A 19,497-nucleotide genomic window follows, 5' to 3' on the forward strand; every position below is an offset into this window, starting at 1 on the left:
CGTCATCTAAGAATCTCATCACTTGAAAAATAAAAGAAAAACCTTTAATGGAAGAATAAACTTACAATCTTGTGTAATAATGATTTAATTCATCACATATTGATAAATGTAAATAAACAAAAATAATTTTCAAATATATTATGATTGATCAGTAGCGTGAGTTTTCTAGGCTCACATAAAAAAGCATGTCACTCATAAATTATTCAGTGCCCAGTGCTGTGGATCTTCATCTCAATCAAAACAAAATGAAAAATATTTTTCACCAATTTAGGGGGTTGTTGTTTGTTAAAAAGGGGAAAGTTCCTGCTTTCAACCCATTTCAAAGAAAATAAAATATGAATATAATCAATAAATAATTTGAATAATTAATTTCAATTATCAGTTATAGCAAAAACTTATACATCACAGAGAATCAGCCAGTAATTCCAGCTTTGTTTTTGTAAAATCATCATCTAGGAAAAAAATTATTCAATTAAATATTCATGATTAAAATTCAAAATGTAAACCTCATTACTAAAATTGGTTGAATATTTCTATATTCATCTTTTCATAATGTTAGTCAATTGGTTCTCAAAACCCAAAACTCAATAACAACAAGATCATCAATTGATCACATTAACAAAACACAGTTGAACTAATTTCAAAATGAATATCAGGAATGAAGCCTCGATTTAGATCATTCAAATGTCATATACTCTAGTTTGAAAATTTTAAAGGATATCTCATCATCTTCAAATTTGAAATCAATGTGTGTGTGTGAGTTTAAGTTGATGATATTGATCAAAGACCATTTTATAATTGTTATGAGTTTAATATTGACATACCAATTAGTTATGAGGTTCACTAAGGTTCACTAATAAAAGGATAAAAAAGTTATTAAGAAACTAAGAAATTGGAAAGGTATAAAAATTTTTCCTCTTATACCATAAAAAATGAACGACAATTTTAAAAAAACTTAGAAAGACGGGTAAATTTATTGGAATTCGCGAATGTATTTTTTGTAGGGCATAAAATTATAAGTGGTGTTTGGATGTAGTACACTTGATTTTCTCAGCGGTTAATTTTAAATTGTAAACAAATGAATTTTAATATAAATAATTGGAATTCCATTGATTTCAAACTTGACTTGTTGAAGTTAACCGCTGAGTTTTGATGATGGTGGCAAGATACTTGGAAACCAATGTCAGGGCGGCTGTTGAAGAGACATTGGAATTGGATGTTGCAAGGGGTCTGTGGTCCAAGAAGAGGTTGAATAGACAAGAAGATCAAGATCCAGAATTATCATTTAAAGATAAGTTAACTGAAGATGATACTGGTGTATTGACAATCAATTCAAATACAATCCCTGGTAAAATTAGTTATAGAATAGTTGATCAAAGACATTCCCTTGTGTTGACACCTTTAGCATTGAATAACAATTTCAATATTAAATTAAAATCAATTAAAATTAATTTACCTGATGGGATAAGATCAAATTGTTTAACAATTAATCAATTCATTACACAACAAGATGAACATTCCATCGTGATAGACTTGATTAGTGATGCTGGTATGGTTATTACCATCTTGTTAAAATTATCAGATTTCACCATTAATAATAACAACAATCATTCTCAATTAAATTCATCAAATTATCATGAATGGTGTAAAATTTCAAATCCTTATTCATTTGATATTAGAATCCCTCATTTTTTACATTCCTTTAGTTATGATCAATCAATTGTTCTTTTGAAAGATGGTGGTATTATTGGTTTACAAAAAAATCCTGGAAAACTTGAAGAAATAACAACAATAATTTTTAATGATAATTCATATTTTGAAAATTTAGGTAATTTTTTCAAACCTTGGTCTCAATCAAATCAAATTAAATTAAAAGATTCAAATCTTTCACCTAAAACTGCAATTGATGCTTTAAATTTTAATGATTATTTAATTACAATTACAATAAATAAAAAATTAAGAATATGGTCAATTTCAAAACAATCATTAATCTTGGAAAAAGATTTAATTGATTTAATTTCATCAAATCAAAAAATTACAACAAATAAACCATTTTTAGATCCTTCTCCAACGAAATTATTAGATTTATTAACTATTAATATTGATGGTGTTGAACAAACTTATTTATCAATTTTCTTACCATTTGGTTCAGGTTTTTTCAAAATTTTCCAATTAGATGCATCATCATCATCATCAGGTCAATCAATTGATGTTAAAGATTTGGGAACTAATTTTGAATATGAAGCTACATTACCAGATTCGACAACTATTTGGTTAGTTGCTGATTTCAAATTAATTAAATCTAATTCAATTGATTCATTAGATCTTTGGGTATTATGGAAAAGTAATACTTCATCAATTATACAAAATTTAAAAATACAACAAAATTTAACTTTTAAAATTCAATGGTTTGAAGTTTCAAATTCAACACAAGATTTAACAAAATTAAGTGACAGTGAAACTTGGTCAGAGTTTTATTTACGTAAAATATTTGAATCTGATATTTATTCAAATGATATAATTTCAACTGCATTGAAAATTTATCAACAACATTTCACCACTACATCAACAGCATTGGAAGAAGATTCATTACTTGATGATTTATCAATAAGAGAGAAAGTTGTAAAGACAATTGGACAAAATATAATTATCGATAAAAATTATGATGATAATATTAAAAAACAATGGTCAAGATTTGATACTTTATGTAAAGAATTTCAAAAACAATCAAATGAACATTTAAAATTCCATATTGATTTAGATTCAAATTTAATTTTTTTAATTAATAGATTAGATTTTTCATTAATTAGGAAAACTTCAAATTCTGAATTATTAAGTCAAAATAAACATTTAAAAATTTCTTCAATTGATAAATTTGATGATATTGAAAATCATTTAAAATTTTTAAATATAATTTCAAATTTTAAAAAATCTATTTCAAGTGATGTCTTGGATAATGTTAAAAATTCATTAATTAGATTAATCAATAATACAGATACAAATTCAAATATATTTGATAATTTATCAAAAATTTATTTAGAAACACTGAATGATAAATTTAATCCAAATAATTTATCAAATTTAGTGGAAGAATTATCATCATTTGATGATATTTTCAAAATTATAAAAGAATTATTATCATTACAAGATGGACAAGAACAACAATTTATAACAAAGGGGAAATTAACAAAATTTGGTACTTCAATAGTTTTAAATTCATTAAAAGATATTGTTAAAATAAATCAAGAAATTTTATTTGATTTATTAATTTTATTATTAGTTTTAGAAATTTATAAAAAAGATGAATTAGAATTAATTTTATCAAAAATTTTACCAAAATTTAAATCTTATCAAATTTTAGAGAAAAGTCTTTACATTAATTTTAATGAATTTACTAATAAATTAGAATTAGATGAAAGTTCAATTTTAGAAAATGGATTAATTTCAAAAATTATTGATTTGAAATTTCCTACTGGATTCTTAATTAATGAAGTTAATTTAAATGATTTTATAAATGGTCAATTAATTCCATTTTTAAACAGTTCAGAATTCATTTATTCAATTTCAATATATTTAATTTCAAATAATTATTCATCATTGGTTTATACTCATTTCTTACAATTTTTTGATTCATCACCAATTTTTAAATGGTTAAAAGCAATTACATTTTTGAAAACAAATCAAACTTTAAAAGCTGAAAAAATTTTCTTACAAAATTCTCAAACAATTACAAAATATATCTTGAAAGATTCTGAAAAAGAATTATTAAAATCATTAGAAGATTTTACAGTTTTATTCAAAAGTTCATTAACAAAATATTATTTTAATTTAGCTATAATATTTTTACATGATTTAAAATTTCAATCAGCATTAAAATTTATTAATTTATCTATTGCAGATAATTTTAATTCTGAATTTGATAGTGAACATTTAGAAGAAAAATATTTTGTACTTTTCAATATTGCAAATGATTTATCAAATTTTGAAATTTCTGCAAGAGCTTTAGATAATTTAAAAAATCCACAAAGGAAAAAAGAAGCATTTGAAACATTTATTTATGGATTATATAAAAATGGTGAAACCCGAGTATTAAATTATTTTGATTTTACAAGTGATTATAAATTAATTGATTCAATTTTATTAACAAAAGCTCAATCGTTCCCAAATGATTTGAAAAAATCATTATTTTTTTATCAAACATTATATGCATTTAGATTAAAATATAAGAGTTATAGAGGTGCATTAGAATCACTTTATGAATTTATTTATAAATTTCAATCATTTATTGAAATTGATGAATCTGTTAAATTAACAATTGCAGAATTATATTCAACAATTTTAAATTTATTAATTACATTACCAAAAGATGAACAATGGTTAATTTATCAAATAAATTCAAATGAACAAAATGTTATAAATTATAAAGAATTAAAAGAAGAACAATTAAAATTAACAAATTCATTTTCAAAAGAATTAAAATTAAGATACTTGTCATGAAAAAGATTTAAAAGTCATTATAATTAATTGAAGAATATATGTTCCATTCATTTAACCTCTATTTATAGTATTCCCACTCCCTTTAGCATGAGATTCAGTAAATTCATCCCATTGTCTAGCTTTATAAGTTTCCAAATCATTTTTTTCTAAATCATCTTCATCACTACTTTCTTCATCACCATCATTACCACCACCAGTAACCATTCCACCATTTGCTAATTCTTGTTCAAGGAAATCCTCTACAGTCATTGTTGGTAAATATTGACCTGTTCCATAAACTTTATTATTCAGGTCTTGTCTCTTCATTAATGTAAAAGGTTTTAAAATTTTCCCCTTTTCAGATAAGATTGATTGATTTAAAGATTCTAAATTCTCAGTATAACCTGATGTATTCTTCTTGGTTTCTTCACGATCATCATCCTCTAGCTGTTCAATTTTTGGACGTTCTGGAATTGTTTGTAATATTTCTAATTCTTGAGTTATAAATCTTATATTATCAAAAGTTTTCAATGTGAAGAATTTTAATTGATCAAAATATAATGATCGTATTTCATCTTCATCTGTATTTTGAAATTCTAATTCATTTGATTCTAATTTATTTAAATATTCTAATTTGTTATTCAAAATTTTTTCTAATTTAAAATTTGCAATTTTTTCATCTCTTCTAATCATTGCACTATCATGAAGTGTCTTAATTTCAAAAGGGTCATTTTTTAATTTTTCATATTTATCAACATTTGATTTTTCTAATAATTCATAATTATTTAAATTCTTCAAAAATTGTAAATATAATAATATAGATTTCTTTAAATTATTAATTTTAGAAGGTTCAGAATTTTGTGAGTATAATTGAGCTAAATAATATTCAATCCCTAAATATTTGATATCACTAGTGGCTAAATCTTCAAGCGATTCATTAATACTAAACAAACTTAATCTATGAACAATTCCTTTTAAATCTAACCAATTTTGTGTCACTTCTTTTAGTTGCAATTTGAACTCATCTGAATCATGTCTTGTAGTGGAATTTTCCAAATCATTAAAAGCTTTGATTGCCTCGTTGAAAACGGTTTTAACTGGTTTTTGTTGTTGATCAGTCATAATTAGTCACTTCCTTTGATCCAATCAAATAAAATAACTAGTAGTATCTCTTTTATATATGAGTTCCACAGGTTATAGCTTCTTTCTTCTTGTGATTTCCTAATGGAGTTCTCGCATTTTAAGCGGATGGAATTCTTTAGTCCTGAAAATCGCACCAGATGCGTCGCGTAACAAATAACAGGTGAACTCACCCACGATTTGAATTTCCAATATATAAAGACTTGAAAGAACCTTTGTGGATTGTGGTTATTCAGTGGTTATTTAGTGCTTCCATTGCTCAATTAGACACAGATTCACAATGTCCAATTTACCTGACGTTTACTATAACAAAGATTCAGACTCATTCGCCTTTTCCACAGCTAGAGTTCGTTGGATCAAGATTATTCAAGATACTATTGATGATGTTATCCAAACTTCAGAAAAATCATCAAATCCAGACTTCCAAAAAGAAGGTGAAGCAATTGCTTCTCAATTAAAAGGTTTAAAATCTGATGTTGAAAATGATGGTGCTGTTAAACCATTTGATGATTCTTCAATTAAAGCTTTTGCTTCATTTAATAAAGTTCTTAAAGGTCAATCATATACTTGGTTAACAGGTCCTTGGTTATTTTTGGAAAATTATTTATATCGTATAATTAATTCATTCTTTGTTGAAAAATCATTATGGTTCAATTATGATATTTTTGATAATTTGAAAAGAAGTTCATTTGAAAGTTCTGTTGATGGTGTTACTGAATTAGCTATTCGTTATTATCAATTAACTGAAACATCACAAAAATTAGATGATGAAACTAAACAAATCTTATTTAATGAATTTGCTGAAATTTCATTATGGGGTAATGCAACTGATTTATCTTTATTAGCTACTGCAACTTTAGATGATATTAAATCAATTCAAGGTGCTGAAGCAAGAAAAAAATCAGAAGCTAATATCTTGACTAATGATTTAAAACAAGCATGGGAATCATTATCTTCAAATACTAATGAACATAAAAGAGTTGATTTTGTCTTGGATAATGCCGGGTTTGAAGTTTATACTGATTTAATTTTTGCATTATTTTTATTAGATACTGGTATTGCAAATGAAATTGTTTTCCATACCAAGGATATTCCATGGATGGTTTCAGATGTTAATATTAAAGATTTTTACATCTTGTTACAAGATTTGAAAAACACAAAATTATTTAATAAATCAAGAAAAGAATTAGATCATTTAATTAATAAAATTGAATATTATAATAATAATGGTACTTTAAATTTAAGAACTTCACCATTTTGGACTTTAGATTTAGATTTTTGGAATATTGATCCATCAGAAACTCAATTTGGTGGTTCAAAAGTTCATAAAGATTTATTAGATTCTTCATTAGTTATTTTTAAAGGTGATATGAATTATAGAAAACTAACTGGTGATAGAAGATGGGATTCAACTACTCCTTTCACAAAATCAATTGGTTCATTAGCTTCAAATGGATTGAAAATTTTAGCTTTAAGAACTATTAAAGCTGATGTTTTAGTTGGTTTACCTGAAGGTGTTTATGATCAAGTTAGTGATGAATGGGCTAAATCAAATGAATCAAGATTAGGTTGGTTAAGTAGTGGTAAATATGCTGTTATTAGTTTTTCAAATGGTGAAAATTAATAAACTATAGATAGTTTTACATATTATAAATTTATAAATCATAAAACATATATTACTCATTTTCAATTGTTCGTAGCTATATATATACATTTTCATTGATTACTTTGTTGAGGTGGTGGTGGCATCATACCAAAAGGTGGAACAAATGGTAATCCAAATGGATTCATTGGTAATCCCATTGGATTTGGTGGTAATGAATTTGGTTGTTGTTGATTTGGTTTTACAGGTAATGAAGAATCAATGGTTTGTCTTTTTGATGCATTTAATTCTTCTTCTGTACTTCTCTTGACACCTCTTTTTTCAAATTCTTTATCTAAAAATTCATCAACTTTTTTAGATAATTCTTCATTCTTAGTTAAATGATCTAAATAAATATCTTCTTTACCACAATTTGGACAAATAAAATCAGATTCTAATAAATTATCTTCAATATAATTTTTAGAATAATTTTTAGAACAACAAGGTGTAATAACTGGATTTTCGAAAACTTTTCCAGTAATTGGATCAATTAAACTTTGATCAATATCTTTCATATCATTAATTAAATCTTGAGTTTTATTAACTTTTTTCTTATAACTTTCCCATGATTTTTCATCAGCAACTTGAACAACATATTTACCTTCTTCATTCATCATATAAGATTTAACACCAGTTGATTCATCTTCAGGTTTTTCAATAGTTTTCAAATAAGTCTTAGGAATACCTGTTGTTCTTTTAATTCTTTTCCCTTCCCAATTAGGATCGTCATTAGTTGGACAATTCTTAATCCAATGATCTTTACTACCACATCTATAACACATATAACCTGGTGGTGGGACATCATCTGGATTATTATTTGTACTTGTTGTTGAAGGTTTATTATAAACCGGAGTTGCAGTAGACATAACTTGTTGAGTTTGTTTCCATTGATCATCTTGATTAGCAAACATTAAACTGATTCTTTCTTCTTCAGTCATTGTTTTATCCTCTGTGTGTTGCTGTTGCTGTTGTTGTTGTTGTGTATTATTATTATGAATAGCATTCTTATCAACTTTTGTAATTTTTGGTTTACCAGTAACATATCTTGAAGCAGTACCTTTCCCATTTTTCGAAGCTGGAGATCTTCTTGCCACTACTGAAGTGGAACGCGGTATTACTAAAGTATCATCTTGATATTCTTCATTTGTATCATTATTATAAATTCTTAAATCAAAATCAGTACCTGTACCTAATTTATTTTCATTTATAATCTCTTTTTTCAAATCGAAAACTGTTATACCTGTACCGTCAAAGAGTATTCTCGAAGTGTTTTTCTGTGATCTGAATCTGTAGAAAATAGTGGATGACATTGTGCAATTGTTAATAACCTAGTAAAATCCTAGTAAATTAGCTCCTAGTATAAATGTTCATGTCCAGAAATTAATTTTTGTTTATTACCTGACAAATCCGGGTAAAATTATGAGATTCTGTGTCGCGAACCGAATTTGCCATTTAAACAAAAACAAAAAGTTCAATTTGAAATCAAATAAATATAACCAAAAATCAAACCAAAATTCAACTTTTTTGTGCTTTATTGTTGGTGGTTTTTATGATCAACAATGAGTAATCAAGGTTATTATGAGCTTTATAGAAGAAGCACATTGGGTGTTGCTTTGGCAGATTCTCTTGATACTCTAATTTCGTATGTTTAATGTATACTTTTGGTGGAATTTATATTAACAATTGATCAAGTGATCAAAGAATGGATCCACAATTGGCCTTAAGAGTATTATCCAATGTAAGTAATGAAGAATGGAAATGGGTTATAATTGATTATTAACATCATATAAAGTTTGATAGAGTTGTTTCAGAATCTTTAAAAGAAAATGTTAAATCTAAATTACAATTTAAAGGTCATTTACATACATATAGATTTTGTGATGATGTTTGGACTTTTGTTATTAAAGATGTTGATGTTAAACTAGATCAAAATCAATCTGTTCATGCTGATAAGATTAGAATTGTTGCATGTAATTCTAAAAAAGCTGGTGATGTTTGAACATGAATTGTGGTCTAAATAATGATTTTGCAAATTGAAAGAATGAGAATAATAAAGAAATGTGTTATAAATGTTAAGTTTATATACCCTGGGTTATGTATTGTATATTTAATGTATTGATTTTATGAAATGAATTGGGTATTGTAGCAAATGATTATAACAACGAATTGACCTTTCAGATCTCAACAAAATGGAATATCATTAATATCAAACTGAACTATACTTCTAACCATACTCTCAAATAACATAGATCACTTCTTTCCTTCATTAGCCTCTCAATTCTTAGTTTAATTGAATTGATTTCATTGATTTATATGCCAAACTTTTTCAAAATTCGCGGTACCTTAATTACAAAAATTCGCGCTCATTCTTGAAAATAATCAAAAAATTGAAAATGTATCAAAACAATAACACGTATAATTAAAGTCTGATCCAATCTTGATTGAAATTAGTTTTATATCTATAGGGTCTCATCATGAGCTATTCATTCAATCCAACACAATTCCCTACAAAATGGGATATGGATTCTTTTAAAGTGAGTTTGGATATAATCTATTAGGTGTTTTATCTATTGATCTTTAGTACTAACATTTAACTATAGCATCAAAATCCATATTTACATTCAAAATTTTCAAATATTAAACCATTAAAAGAATTTTTCAATATTAGTAAAATCAATACCCCAAAATCAATTGGTGAAGCACAAATTAGAATTTTTTCAAATATAAGATATTTTAATTCAAATTATTTAATTATAATTTTAATAATTTCCCTAGTTCAATTATTTCAAAATTGGTATTTATTTTTAAGTTTAATCATTTTAACTATTGGTATAATTTTATTGAAAAATCTTGAATTAGATGAAATTAAAATCCCAGGATTGATTCAAATTGATATAAATAAAAATTATTTATATATATTATTATTAGTGGTAACAATACCTTTAATAATTTTTTCAAGTCCAATAAGTACATTAATTTCATTAATTTCAATTTCTGCTGGTATTATAATAACTCATTCATTAATCATTGATAATCAACGAGAAACAAGTTTTAATGAAAGTATTGTATAAAGATTATATTGTATACATAATATAGATTAATATAGACTCAAACATTCGCTTATAAACATGAATAAATTAATTGGCTGAACTTAATCTAGCACTAAAACTATGGTACTTTATAGGTTATAACTTGTTCTATACTTGAATTAAAAGATCTCTGACGTAGATCTAATTTGATCTCTTGGAAATATTGGGACTGGTGTTTGGATGAATTGTACAACGTCCAGTCTAGACCTTTCGCTTAATTTAGTAGACTTGGGTCTTTTGGGTCTCATATAGTAAAAGTTGCGCGCGGAATCCTAAGAAGATACAAGAACAAGTTGGAACAATTAATCAACTGGCAATTGGGAATAACAATAACCGGATAGAATAGGCATCAAAGAGGAGATTTATATTTATTTAAGGTTAACTGGGTGTTTAGTGAAATTATAAAATATTAGTGTTAACGGAATCAATGGTTATAGTATTTATCAACTGATGCATTGTCATGTTATATGAAACGTCAAACCATACCATAAAAACCAACATCAGATGCACTATTAGACCATTAGACTTCCCAGCGAAAAAAAAGTGGTTGAAAAAACATCAGTTTCTAGTCTCCTGGTGATGTTGCTCAAGTTGAAGGTGATGCTTCATTTGATCATTCAATTAATTTGTGCATTTTTTAGCCTTGACTATTCTCAAGAGCTAATTATCAAATGGTTATATAGCAATTCGGAGTTGAATTAAAATAGACTTAGCAATTGCTTTTAAACAGGAAAACATGGACATAACAATGCCATTATTCTATTATACAATACTATAACAATCGCAACTAAAAAAACAATTGTCTATCCACTCAATTGTAATATGAATTGTACCAATGACGTTTATCAAATTTCAATTCAACTCTTGATTTTTGGTAGTTGTCTGATGTGAAACTTTTTTTTTCTCCGGTTCGCACCGCAAAGAAGATTGAAAAATCGTCGGTTGATCCACCACGTTACTTCAAAGATTCCCATCCCTGGGAAAAAAGTATATAAATAATTGAACTTGTCCTTTTCATCTCGAAACTATTCTTTGATTATATTTTGATTTAAATCATATTTTATTCAATTGAATTAAATTAAACTCATTATACACATCACAATGGCTTTACAAGACGTTTTAGAAAGAAAATCCGGTGTCATCTACGGTAAAGATGTCAAAGCTTTATTTGACTATGCTCAAGAAAAAGGTTTCGCTATCCCAGCCATCAATGTTACTTCATCATCAACTGTTGTTGCTGCTTTAGAAGCTGCCAGAGATGCTAAATCACCAATCATTTTACAAACTTCTCAAGGTGGTGCTGCTTACTTCGCTGGTAAAGGTGTTAAAAACACTAACCAAGAAGCTTCAATTGCTGGTTGTATCGCTGCTGCTCATTACATTAGAGCTATTGCTCCAACTTATGGTATTCCAGTTGTTTTACATACTGATCATTGTGCTAAAAAATTATTACAATGGTTTGATGGTTTCTTAGCTGAAGATGAAAAATTCTTTGCTGAAACTGGTGAACCATTATTCTCATCTCATATGTTGGATTTATCTGAAGAAACTGATGATGAAAACATTGCTACTTGTGTTAAATATTTCGAAAGAATGGCTAAAATTGGTCAATGGTTAGAAATGGAAATTGGTATCACTGGTGGTGAAGAAGATGGTGTTAACAATGAAGATGTCCAAAAAGAATCTTTATACACTTTACCAGAAACCGTTTTCAAAGTTCATGAAGCTTTAGCTCCAATCTCACCAAATTTCTCAATTGCTGCTGCTTTTGGTAACGTTCACGGTGTTTACAAACCAGGTAACGTTCAATTAAAACCAGAAATCTTAGGTGACCATCAATTATATGCTAAACAACAAATTGGTACTGATAACAAACATCCATTATACTTGGTTTTCCATGGTGGTTCAGGTTCATCTCAACAAGAATTTGACACTGCTATCAAGAATGGTGTTGTTAAAGTTAACTTAGATACCGATTGTCAATATGCTTACTTGACTGGTATTAGAGACTATGTCTTAAACAAAAAAGATTACTTAATGGCTCCAATTGGTAACCCAGATGGTGAAGATAAACCAAACAAAAAATTCTTTGATCCAAGAGTTTGGGTTAGAGAAGGTGAAAAAACTATGACTGCCAGAATTTCTGAAGCTTTAGATATCTTCCACACCAAAAACCAAATCTAAATGGTAATTAATTGATTTATATATTGATTTTATATATTTGATTTAATACGGTTTAATTAACGAATTGCTTTTATGAATTTTGATAAATCTGTAGACTTTATACCTAATTGGGAAATCGACAATTTTGGCACTAAAAAAAGGTTTTTTTCGAGAAGCGCGTTTTTTTTTTTGGAAATTTGTACTGGGATTAGCAAGATTGCTGAATGATTTGGGTTAAAATGGGTCAATTGAGTTCTGGAAAATTGGTACAAGATAGAGATTTAATTGTATTGTAAGACTATATGTTAATATTTCTCTTTTTTCTGGATCTTTATTGGTTTTTGTAGTGATTTTGTTATTGAAATAGGAGTTTAAAGTACGTTTGTTCGCGCTTTTTACCCGCATTTGACAATTTCAATTTTTCAAAATCGTCGACAAATTTTTGAATTGTGCCATCAAAGACTAATTAAAATATTGAAATAAAATTAAATAAAATTGAACAATTTTTACTTTTAAACAAATTATAATATCAATTAAGGAAATTACAGCTGTGTTCTTCTATTAACTGCGTGTTTTTTTATCCTAAAAAAGTTTATTATTTGTTTTCAAAAAAAAAATAGTTAAAAAATTATAATCAAATCAATCAATCAATCAAATTTATTTCAAATCAATCAATCAATCTTATATAAAAAAAGATCGGTTATATTTTAGTTAAATTGTCTCAATTGAATCAAAGAATCACTTCAACTTTACTTAATTGAAAATTGTGGAGATTGGAATATCAATTCAAATAATTAAAATATAATACATCACACATATAAAACATATACACATATCACATATAATGTCGGACTCTACTACACATAAACAACAACCTAGAAGGCCAAGAGGTGGATTCAAAGGTCAATCCAAAAGATCTAATCCTTCATCTACAAACTCAAATTCAAAAGTGAACTCTGAAGTTCAAAATAAATTAAGTACTCTTAATGAATTATTCCCAGATTGGTCAAATGAAGATTTAACAGATTTAATTAATGAATTTGATGTATTGGAAGTTATTATTGAAAAAATTACTACAGGTGCTGTTAGTAAATGGGATGAAGTTAAAAAACCATCTAAAAAGGAAAAACAACAAGAAAAACATGAACAAGAAATAATAAATAATAAAGATCAACAATCAAATGGTTCTTCTCATCCAAAACAAAGAGAATTCAAACCAAGAGGTGGCTTCAAAGAAAAACCTGGTAAAAGAGCTCCGGTAGCTTCAAAACAACCAAAAGATTCTTCTTCTGCTCCAAAAGATCAAAAAGATTCATCAAATACAACCACTACTTCTACCTCTACTTCTGCTGCTGCTGCTCCTAAATCAACTTCATGGGCTGCTGCATTAGCAAGTTCTGATCCAAAAACTAAAGCTGCTGCTGTTAAACAACAACAACAAGCTCAAGAAGCTGAAGAACAATTAAAAGATCAAGAATCAACACAAGAAGAACAACCTCAAAAAGAAGAACAAGTTAAAGAAGAATCAAAACCAGAACCAAAACAATCTGAAAAACCTCAAGAAGAAAAAAAAGAAGTTAAAAAACCAGCTCAAACTCCTGCAACTAGTAATAAATCATGGGCTGCTATTGCAACTCCTCCAGCTCCAAAACCAAAGAAAAAAGTTGCTCCAGCTCCAAAACCTCAACCTCAAGAACAAGAAACTCAAGAAACTTCAGTTGAACAAGAACAACAGACTGAAGTTGAAAAAGTTGTTGAAGTTACAAAAGGTGTTGAAACTGTTTCTGTTGAAGATAAAAAACCAGAAGAACCAAAACAAGAAGAACAACAAGTTGAACAACCTCAAATTCAACAAGAAGTTCCAAAACAAGTTGAACAACCAACTACAACTGAACAAGTTCAACCTGAACAAACTCAACCTCAAATCCCAATTCAACAACAACAACAACAAAAATCTCAAAGAAGATTACAACAAGATGCTCCAGTTGTTTTACCACAAACTGCTAGTCAATTAGGTAACGTCGGTGGTATATCATTCGGCTCTTCATTGTATGATAACAAAGAATCAACTAAAGAACAACAACCTCAACAACAACAACCAGCTCAACAACAACAACAATATAATAATGACTACTACAACCAACAACGTCAACAACAACAGCAACAACAACAACGTTCTTACCCACAACAACGTCAACAACAACAACAAGCTCCACAACAACAATCTCAACCATCTCAACAACAACAACAACAAAACTTTTTCCAACAACAACAACAACAATACCCTCAACAACAACAACAACCTCAAACCCAAACCCAATCTCAACCTCAAGGTCAAGGTCAAGGTCAACAACAATCTCAACAACAACCTCAACAGCAACAACAACAACCTCAACAACCAATTCCAAAAGGTCTTGAACAATATTATGGTGCTTATTCATCACAATTCCCAGGTTACAACTATGCTGGTTTAGATTATGGTTATGATCGTAGTAATGGTTACAATCAACAAAGATCAACTGGTGCTTATGATCAAGCTTCTGGTGCTCAGCAAACACAACAACAATTTGCTGCTGCTCAACAATCACCATACACTGTTCCACCACAAATTCCAACCATTCCAGTTGCAAATGATTTAGCCACTGCTTCACCAGTTGCTTCCCAAGTTCAACCATCAAATGCTGGTGGTAATCAACCACAACCAAATGTTGCAGGTATGCCTTATCAAACTCCATTTTTCCAAAACATGCCATATATGTATTACCCACAACAATTTTATTATCAACAACAAGCTGCAGCTGCTCAACAACAACAATTTTCACCATATAATCAATATCAACAACCAAAAGGTTATGGTGCTTATGGTGCTCCACATCAAGCTACTCAAGCTTCATCAGCTCCACAAACTCAACAAAGTGTTCCTGGTTCTCAACCAAACTCTCAACAAGCTGCTTCTCGAGGTAATCAATCAGCTTCTAATGGTTCTGCTCCAACTGGTCAATCAGGTGCTGAAGATCAAGCTGTTCCACCATTTTACCAACCACAAAACTACTATGGATATGGTGCTGATTTAAACCAAAGAAGTTGGTATTAAATTTAGTCAATTATTATGATTTAAAAAAAAAGTTATAAAATTGTCTTTATTATTTGAAAAAAAAACACTATTTTGTTTGAGTTTTGTTTGTTATTTTTTATGATTATTTTTTTAAAATGGAATTGATTGATTTATTTCTTGTTGGACGTTTTTTGATATATATTGTCATTCTTATTTGAGGTTGTTTTGACATTTATATTAAAATTTTCTAATTTTGATTGAATTTTGATTTTTCATTTTAAAAAATTTTGTTCGTTTTTGATGTTGTTAGGTCTTGAATTTAACATCATTCTGTGAATAATATACGCTAGATAATGTTTCGATTAAATTAAGAATTGTAGTATATTATCTGGATCTGTGTAAGCTCGTAGATATGTTATTTATCTTAATCAATTGAATGTAGACTATACGACTATACACCTATGTTGGGTGTTGGGTGATTTTCAACAAGACCCAATACAGTTATTAACTTATATGCGAATTATCAGTATATTTATATTCAATGGCTTTACTCTTTAGTATAAAGTATATATATATAACCTGTCATGAATTATATTGACCTGTTTTACAAATTACAATTTAAATAGTGCTCTCAAATTCAATTCGGTATTAACTCTCGGAAATTAAATTATTAATTACCGGGTATAACCGAAATTTCTATAAAACAAAATCTTTTATAATTAATCTATGATTACTTGAGATTATAAATTTTCAAAGATATGTGGGCGTATTCTTAGAGCGTAGTTTATCTTCTATATCATTATAGTCACCAATTTCAAAGTTTGAAATTTTTGATATTTTTGAAATCTATTTTTTCAAAGTAAAATTAAATTTTATAAGGTTATAAGTATTTTTAATTTGAAATTTTTGATTTTCAAAACACTTCAAATGCTAATTGAAATAGCTTAATACTATATCTAGTATCACCTATAGACTAATACTACTCTTAAATCTATCAATTATTCCAGTTTAATCCTTCAAAAACATAAAAGATCTTTATACAGATTATGTAAGATATTACTAATACAGATGAGCTCAATACTTAAGTATATTAATACTAATTTATCATTAGAAAAGCGCATGATTTTTAGCTACTCTAGATATTTGTGATTGATATAGATCAAATTTAATTACACAATGTACATAAACCGACTTTTTAGATTTCTTCATTAACTCTGATAACCAATCTTTGATTAGAAACTTTTCCTTCTTTTAACAATTTTAGACCTTCATTAACTGCATCAAATCCACCAGGTAAAACTTTGATTGGTAAGTGTTTTAACTTACCTTGTTTCTGTAAGTTTTCAATAATTGGAACAAATTCTTTCAAGGATTTCAAAGTACCAGGTTTTGGTTTATGACTTGCACCATTTCCATAAGTAATAATTCTTTCATGTGAAGTGAATGCCCTGGTTAATTCATAAGTGATGTTTGATTTTTTATTTTCAATGAAATCGATGTTTGGAACTTGAAGACCTTCTAACTTTATAGGATATTCTGTAGGTAATGCTTCATAAACTTGTTCTACTGATTTTGTACTACCAGTGGTAATATATGCATAATCAATATGTTCACCTAATGATATTATATCTTCAACTAATGACTCTGAATGATAATCCAACACGATATTAGCACCTAGTTCTTTGAGTAATGTTTCATACCTTTGCGAAGCGATAGTGATAATTTTCCAGCCTAAAGTATGAGCATATTGAATAGCAATTTGACCAACATTTGTTGATCCACCATAAATCAAAATAGTTTTGTCCTTTTCATCATTATGACCAAATGTATGATAAATGGAGATACCAATTGTTATCAGAGCATCTGCTAAAGAAGCACCATCTTCATAATTTGTTATTGGACCTTTTGGAATATCACTGGTAGAAGCATAGCCTTTAACATTAAGTTGAAATGAATTAGTTTCAAGAACTTTCACATATTGTTGAAGGGCACCATGATCTTTAAACTCAGAATCAGAGCCAAAAGTGAATGAAGTAATTGTATCACCAACTTTGAATCTTGTAACATCTTTACCAACAGCTATAACATCACCCGATAAGGAAGTACCAACTCCTGTACCTGGACTTGCCCATTTGAAATCTGCAAAATAGTTATCAACATGGTTTAAGCCAATGGCTTTAGCTTTAACTAAGATCTCATCACCTTCCAACTCGCTATGGACAGGGACTTCAATTTTCACTAACTTGTATTCCTCGTTGATCTTGATAGCTGTTTGAGTGTTTGGTAGGGGAGTCATTTTCAATAGTAATGTGTATACTGTTTATGTACTGAGGTATAATTGACTATAAAGAAGGATCAAGATCATTATTTATACTTTAAAGTCGATTTTATCGGAGTATCCACAATTTAGTAAGGTATACTAGGAAAAAAATAAGATTCAGCCCTTTTCAGTTAAAATGGAATTCCATTGCAGAAAAGCGCAATAAAATTTGAATTTTCATTATTAAGCTGGACTGCAAAAATGCTTAAAAAATAATTATCGGTGTCGGTTTTTGGCGGTGTTAATATCCAAATTCTATTGTACTCTTCAAAAATCAAAACGGTTATATTATCAGAATAGATGAATAGATATATCACAAAACTTGATAGAAGTCATTGGTTACATCATTTTACTAAAGGAATCAACATCAAATCATTTCATTCATACTATAAACTCTATGCTAATTGTTCCACTGGGAATTGAAGTTCTTCACTTGTTCCTCTAAGATCAAATTCACTGAGACCAACGATTCCTCCAAATTTAATAAATCTTTCGTAGAAATTCTTTTGTTTAGCCTCAGCTTGTTCAACTAATGATGGGAAATAAACATCATGATCATATTCAAAATTCAATTTCCCTCCATAATCTTTATCTAATTGATCTAATGAGACATAATCTTCAAAAGGTTTATCAAAGATGATTTTTTCTTTTGTATTTGGATCAATGAAAGGATGAATTAATTTTAAAAAAGTCCATGCAACGATTGGAATGTTTGTTAATAATGCTCTTCCTAATCTTTCTGGATAATGTGTTTGTAAAATATCTAAAACTTGTTTCCCAATTGATAAAGGTGGGATTTTAGAAGTTGTACCTTCAACTTTATATTGTTTAAAATCTATAAGTAATGCAATTGTATCTTGACCTTGTGGCATGAAATTTATAACTTTTTCTAAGAAAAACACTAATTGTTGAACTTGTCTAAATGATGATTTAGTATTTTGACGACCATTTTTTAAATATAAAATTGGACGTGCATTATTGTCATAACCTAAAATGACTTCTTTACCAGTAGCATTTTCTGGTTCAACTAATTCTGGAGTGACAATATCATTTTCTCCAGTAATACCAAATTCTCGTCTCCAAGCTAATGATAATTCTAATCTTTCAATAGCATCTTTAACAATCCATTTGGTTGCTCTTAAATATCTTAAAAAGCATTCTCTTGTTAACCAAGATTTTTCATGACTAGTTAACGATGCCTTTTCTGATGATTTAGGTGCTTTTGCAACTTCTAGATTTGAATCTTGGAAATGTTTTAATACTTCATTATATTTTTTTTGTTCATCCTCTTTTAATTGTTTGATCTCTGGAGCTTTTATGGTACTCGGTTTATCAAATGGAACCGAGACTTCAATCAAATCGGCTTGATCCACTTGTTTCTCTTGCTTTTTATCCTTTTTCCAACTGAACATTACTTTTGGGATATAATAATCTTATGATCTGAATCAAAATAGAGATGAGTTTTATTGTTAAATTCCAAATACGCAACTATAAAATTTATATTCACATTACATTTTAAACAAGAATGCGTATTATCTGTCAGAAAGTGAAAAATGTTCGGTAAGCGCCACATTTTAAGTGAGAATATTACCCGGATAATGGCAAGGTCACC

General features: G+C 28.1%; 8 protein-coding genes across 8 annotated transcripts; 4 read left to right on the top strand and 4 right to left on the bottom strand.

Moving 5' to 3' along the window:
- Positions 1-1,152: 1,152 nt before the first annotated feature.
- Positions 1,153-4,497, top strand: NUP120 (Nup120p; the record flags this gene model as incomplete). Its single annotated transcript, XM_011275732.1, has 1 exon — positions 1,153-4,497. One exon carries the CDS (start codon positions 1,153-1,155, stop codon positions 4,495-4,497), a length of 3,345 nt encoding a protein of 1,114 aa, XP_011274034.1.
- Positions 4,498-4,548: 51 nt separating this feature from the next.
- Positions 4,549-5,598, bottom strand: TAP42 (Tap42p; the record flags this gene model as incomplete). The annotated part of the gene is made up of 1 exon (XM_011275733.1): positions 4,549-5,598. One exon carries the CDS (start codon positions 5,596-5,598, stop codon positions 4,549-4,551), a length of 1,050 nt encoding a protein of 349 aa, XP_011274035.1.
- Positions 5,599-5,896: 298 nt separating this feature from the next.
- Positions 5,897-7,240, top strand: BN7_3653 (putative methyltransferase; the record flags this gene model as incomplete). Its single annotated transcript, XM_011275734.1, has 1 exon — positions 5,897-7,240. One exon carries the CDS (start codon positions 5,897-5,899, stop codon positions 7,238-7,240), a length of 1,344 nt encoding a protein of 447 aa, XP_011274036.1.
- A 92-nt stretch (positions 7,241-7,332) lies between these two features.
- On the bottom strand, positions 7,333-8,710 carry MPE1 (cleavage polyadenylation factor subunit MPE1; the record flags this gene model as incomplete). Its single annotated transcript, XM_011275735.1, has 2 exons — positions 7,333-8,586; positions 8,657-8,710. The coding sequence occupies 2 exons, from the start codon at positions 8,708-8,710 to the stop codon at positions 7,333-7,335; spliced, it is 1,308 nt and encodes a 435-aa protein (XP_011274037.1).
- A 2,738-nt stretch (positions 8,711-11,448) lies between these two features.
- Positions 11,449-12,531, top strand: FBA1 (fructose-bisphosphate aldolase FBA1; the record flags this gene model as incomplete). Its single annotated transcript, XM_011275736.1, has 1 exon — positions 11,449-12,531. One exon carries the CDS (start codon positions 11,449-11,451, stop codon positions 12,529-12,531), a length of 1,083 nt encoding a protein of 360 aa, XP_011274038.1.
- An 823-nt stretch (positions 12,532-13,354) lies between these two features.
- On the top strand, positions 13,355-15,604 carry DEF1 (DNA damage-responsive RNA polymerase-degradation factor DEF1; the record flags this gene model as incomplete). The annotated part of the gene is made up of 1 exon (XM_011275737.1): positions 13,355-15,604. The coding sequence occupies one exon, from the start codon at positions 13,355-13,357 to the stop codon at positions 15,602-15,604; it is 2,250 nt and encodes a 749-aa protein (XP_011274039.1).
- A 1,156-nt stretch (positions 15,605-16,760) lies between these two features.
- BN7_3657 (zinc-binding alcohol dehydrogenase family protein) lies at positions 16,761-17,861 on the bottom strand (the record flags this gene model as incomplete). Its single annotated transcript, XM_011275738.1, has 1 exon — positions 16,761-17,861. The coding sequence occupies one exon, from the start codon at positions 17,859-17,861 to the stop codon at positions 16,761-16,763; it is 1,101 nt and encodes a 366-aa protein (XP_011274040.1).
- A 419-nt stretch (positions 17,862-18,280) lies between these two features.
- On the bottom strand, positions 18,281-19,297 carry PDR17 (phosphatidylinositol transporter; the record flags this gene model as incomplete). Its single annotated transcript, XM_011275739.1, has 1 exon — positions 18,281-19,297. The coding sequence occupies one exon, from the start codon at positions 19,295-19,297 to the stop codon at positions 18,281-18,283; it is 1,017 nt and encodes a 338-aa protein (XP_011274041.1).
- Between the last annotated feature and the right edge of the window lie 200 nt (positions 19,298-19,497).

This window comes from Wickerhamomyces ciferrii, contig 00108, assembly GCF_000313485.1.
Source record: "Wickerhamomyces ciferrii WGS project CAIF00000000 data, strain NRRL Y-1031 F-60-10, contig 00108, whole genome shotgun sequence".
In the NCBI taxonomy this organism is placed as follows: Eukaryota; Fungi; Ascomycota; class Saccharomycetes; order Phaffomycetales; family Wickerhamomycetaceae; genus Hansenula; species Hansenula ciferrii.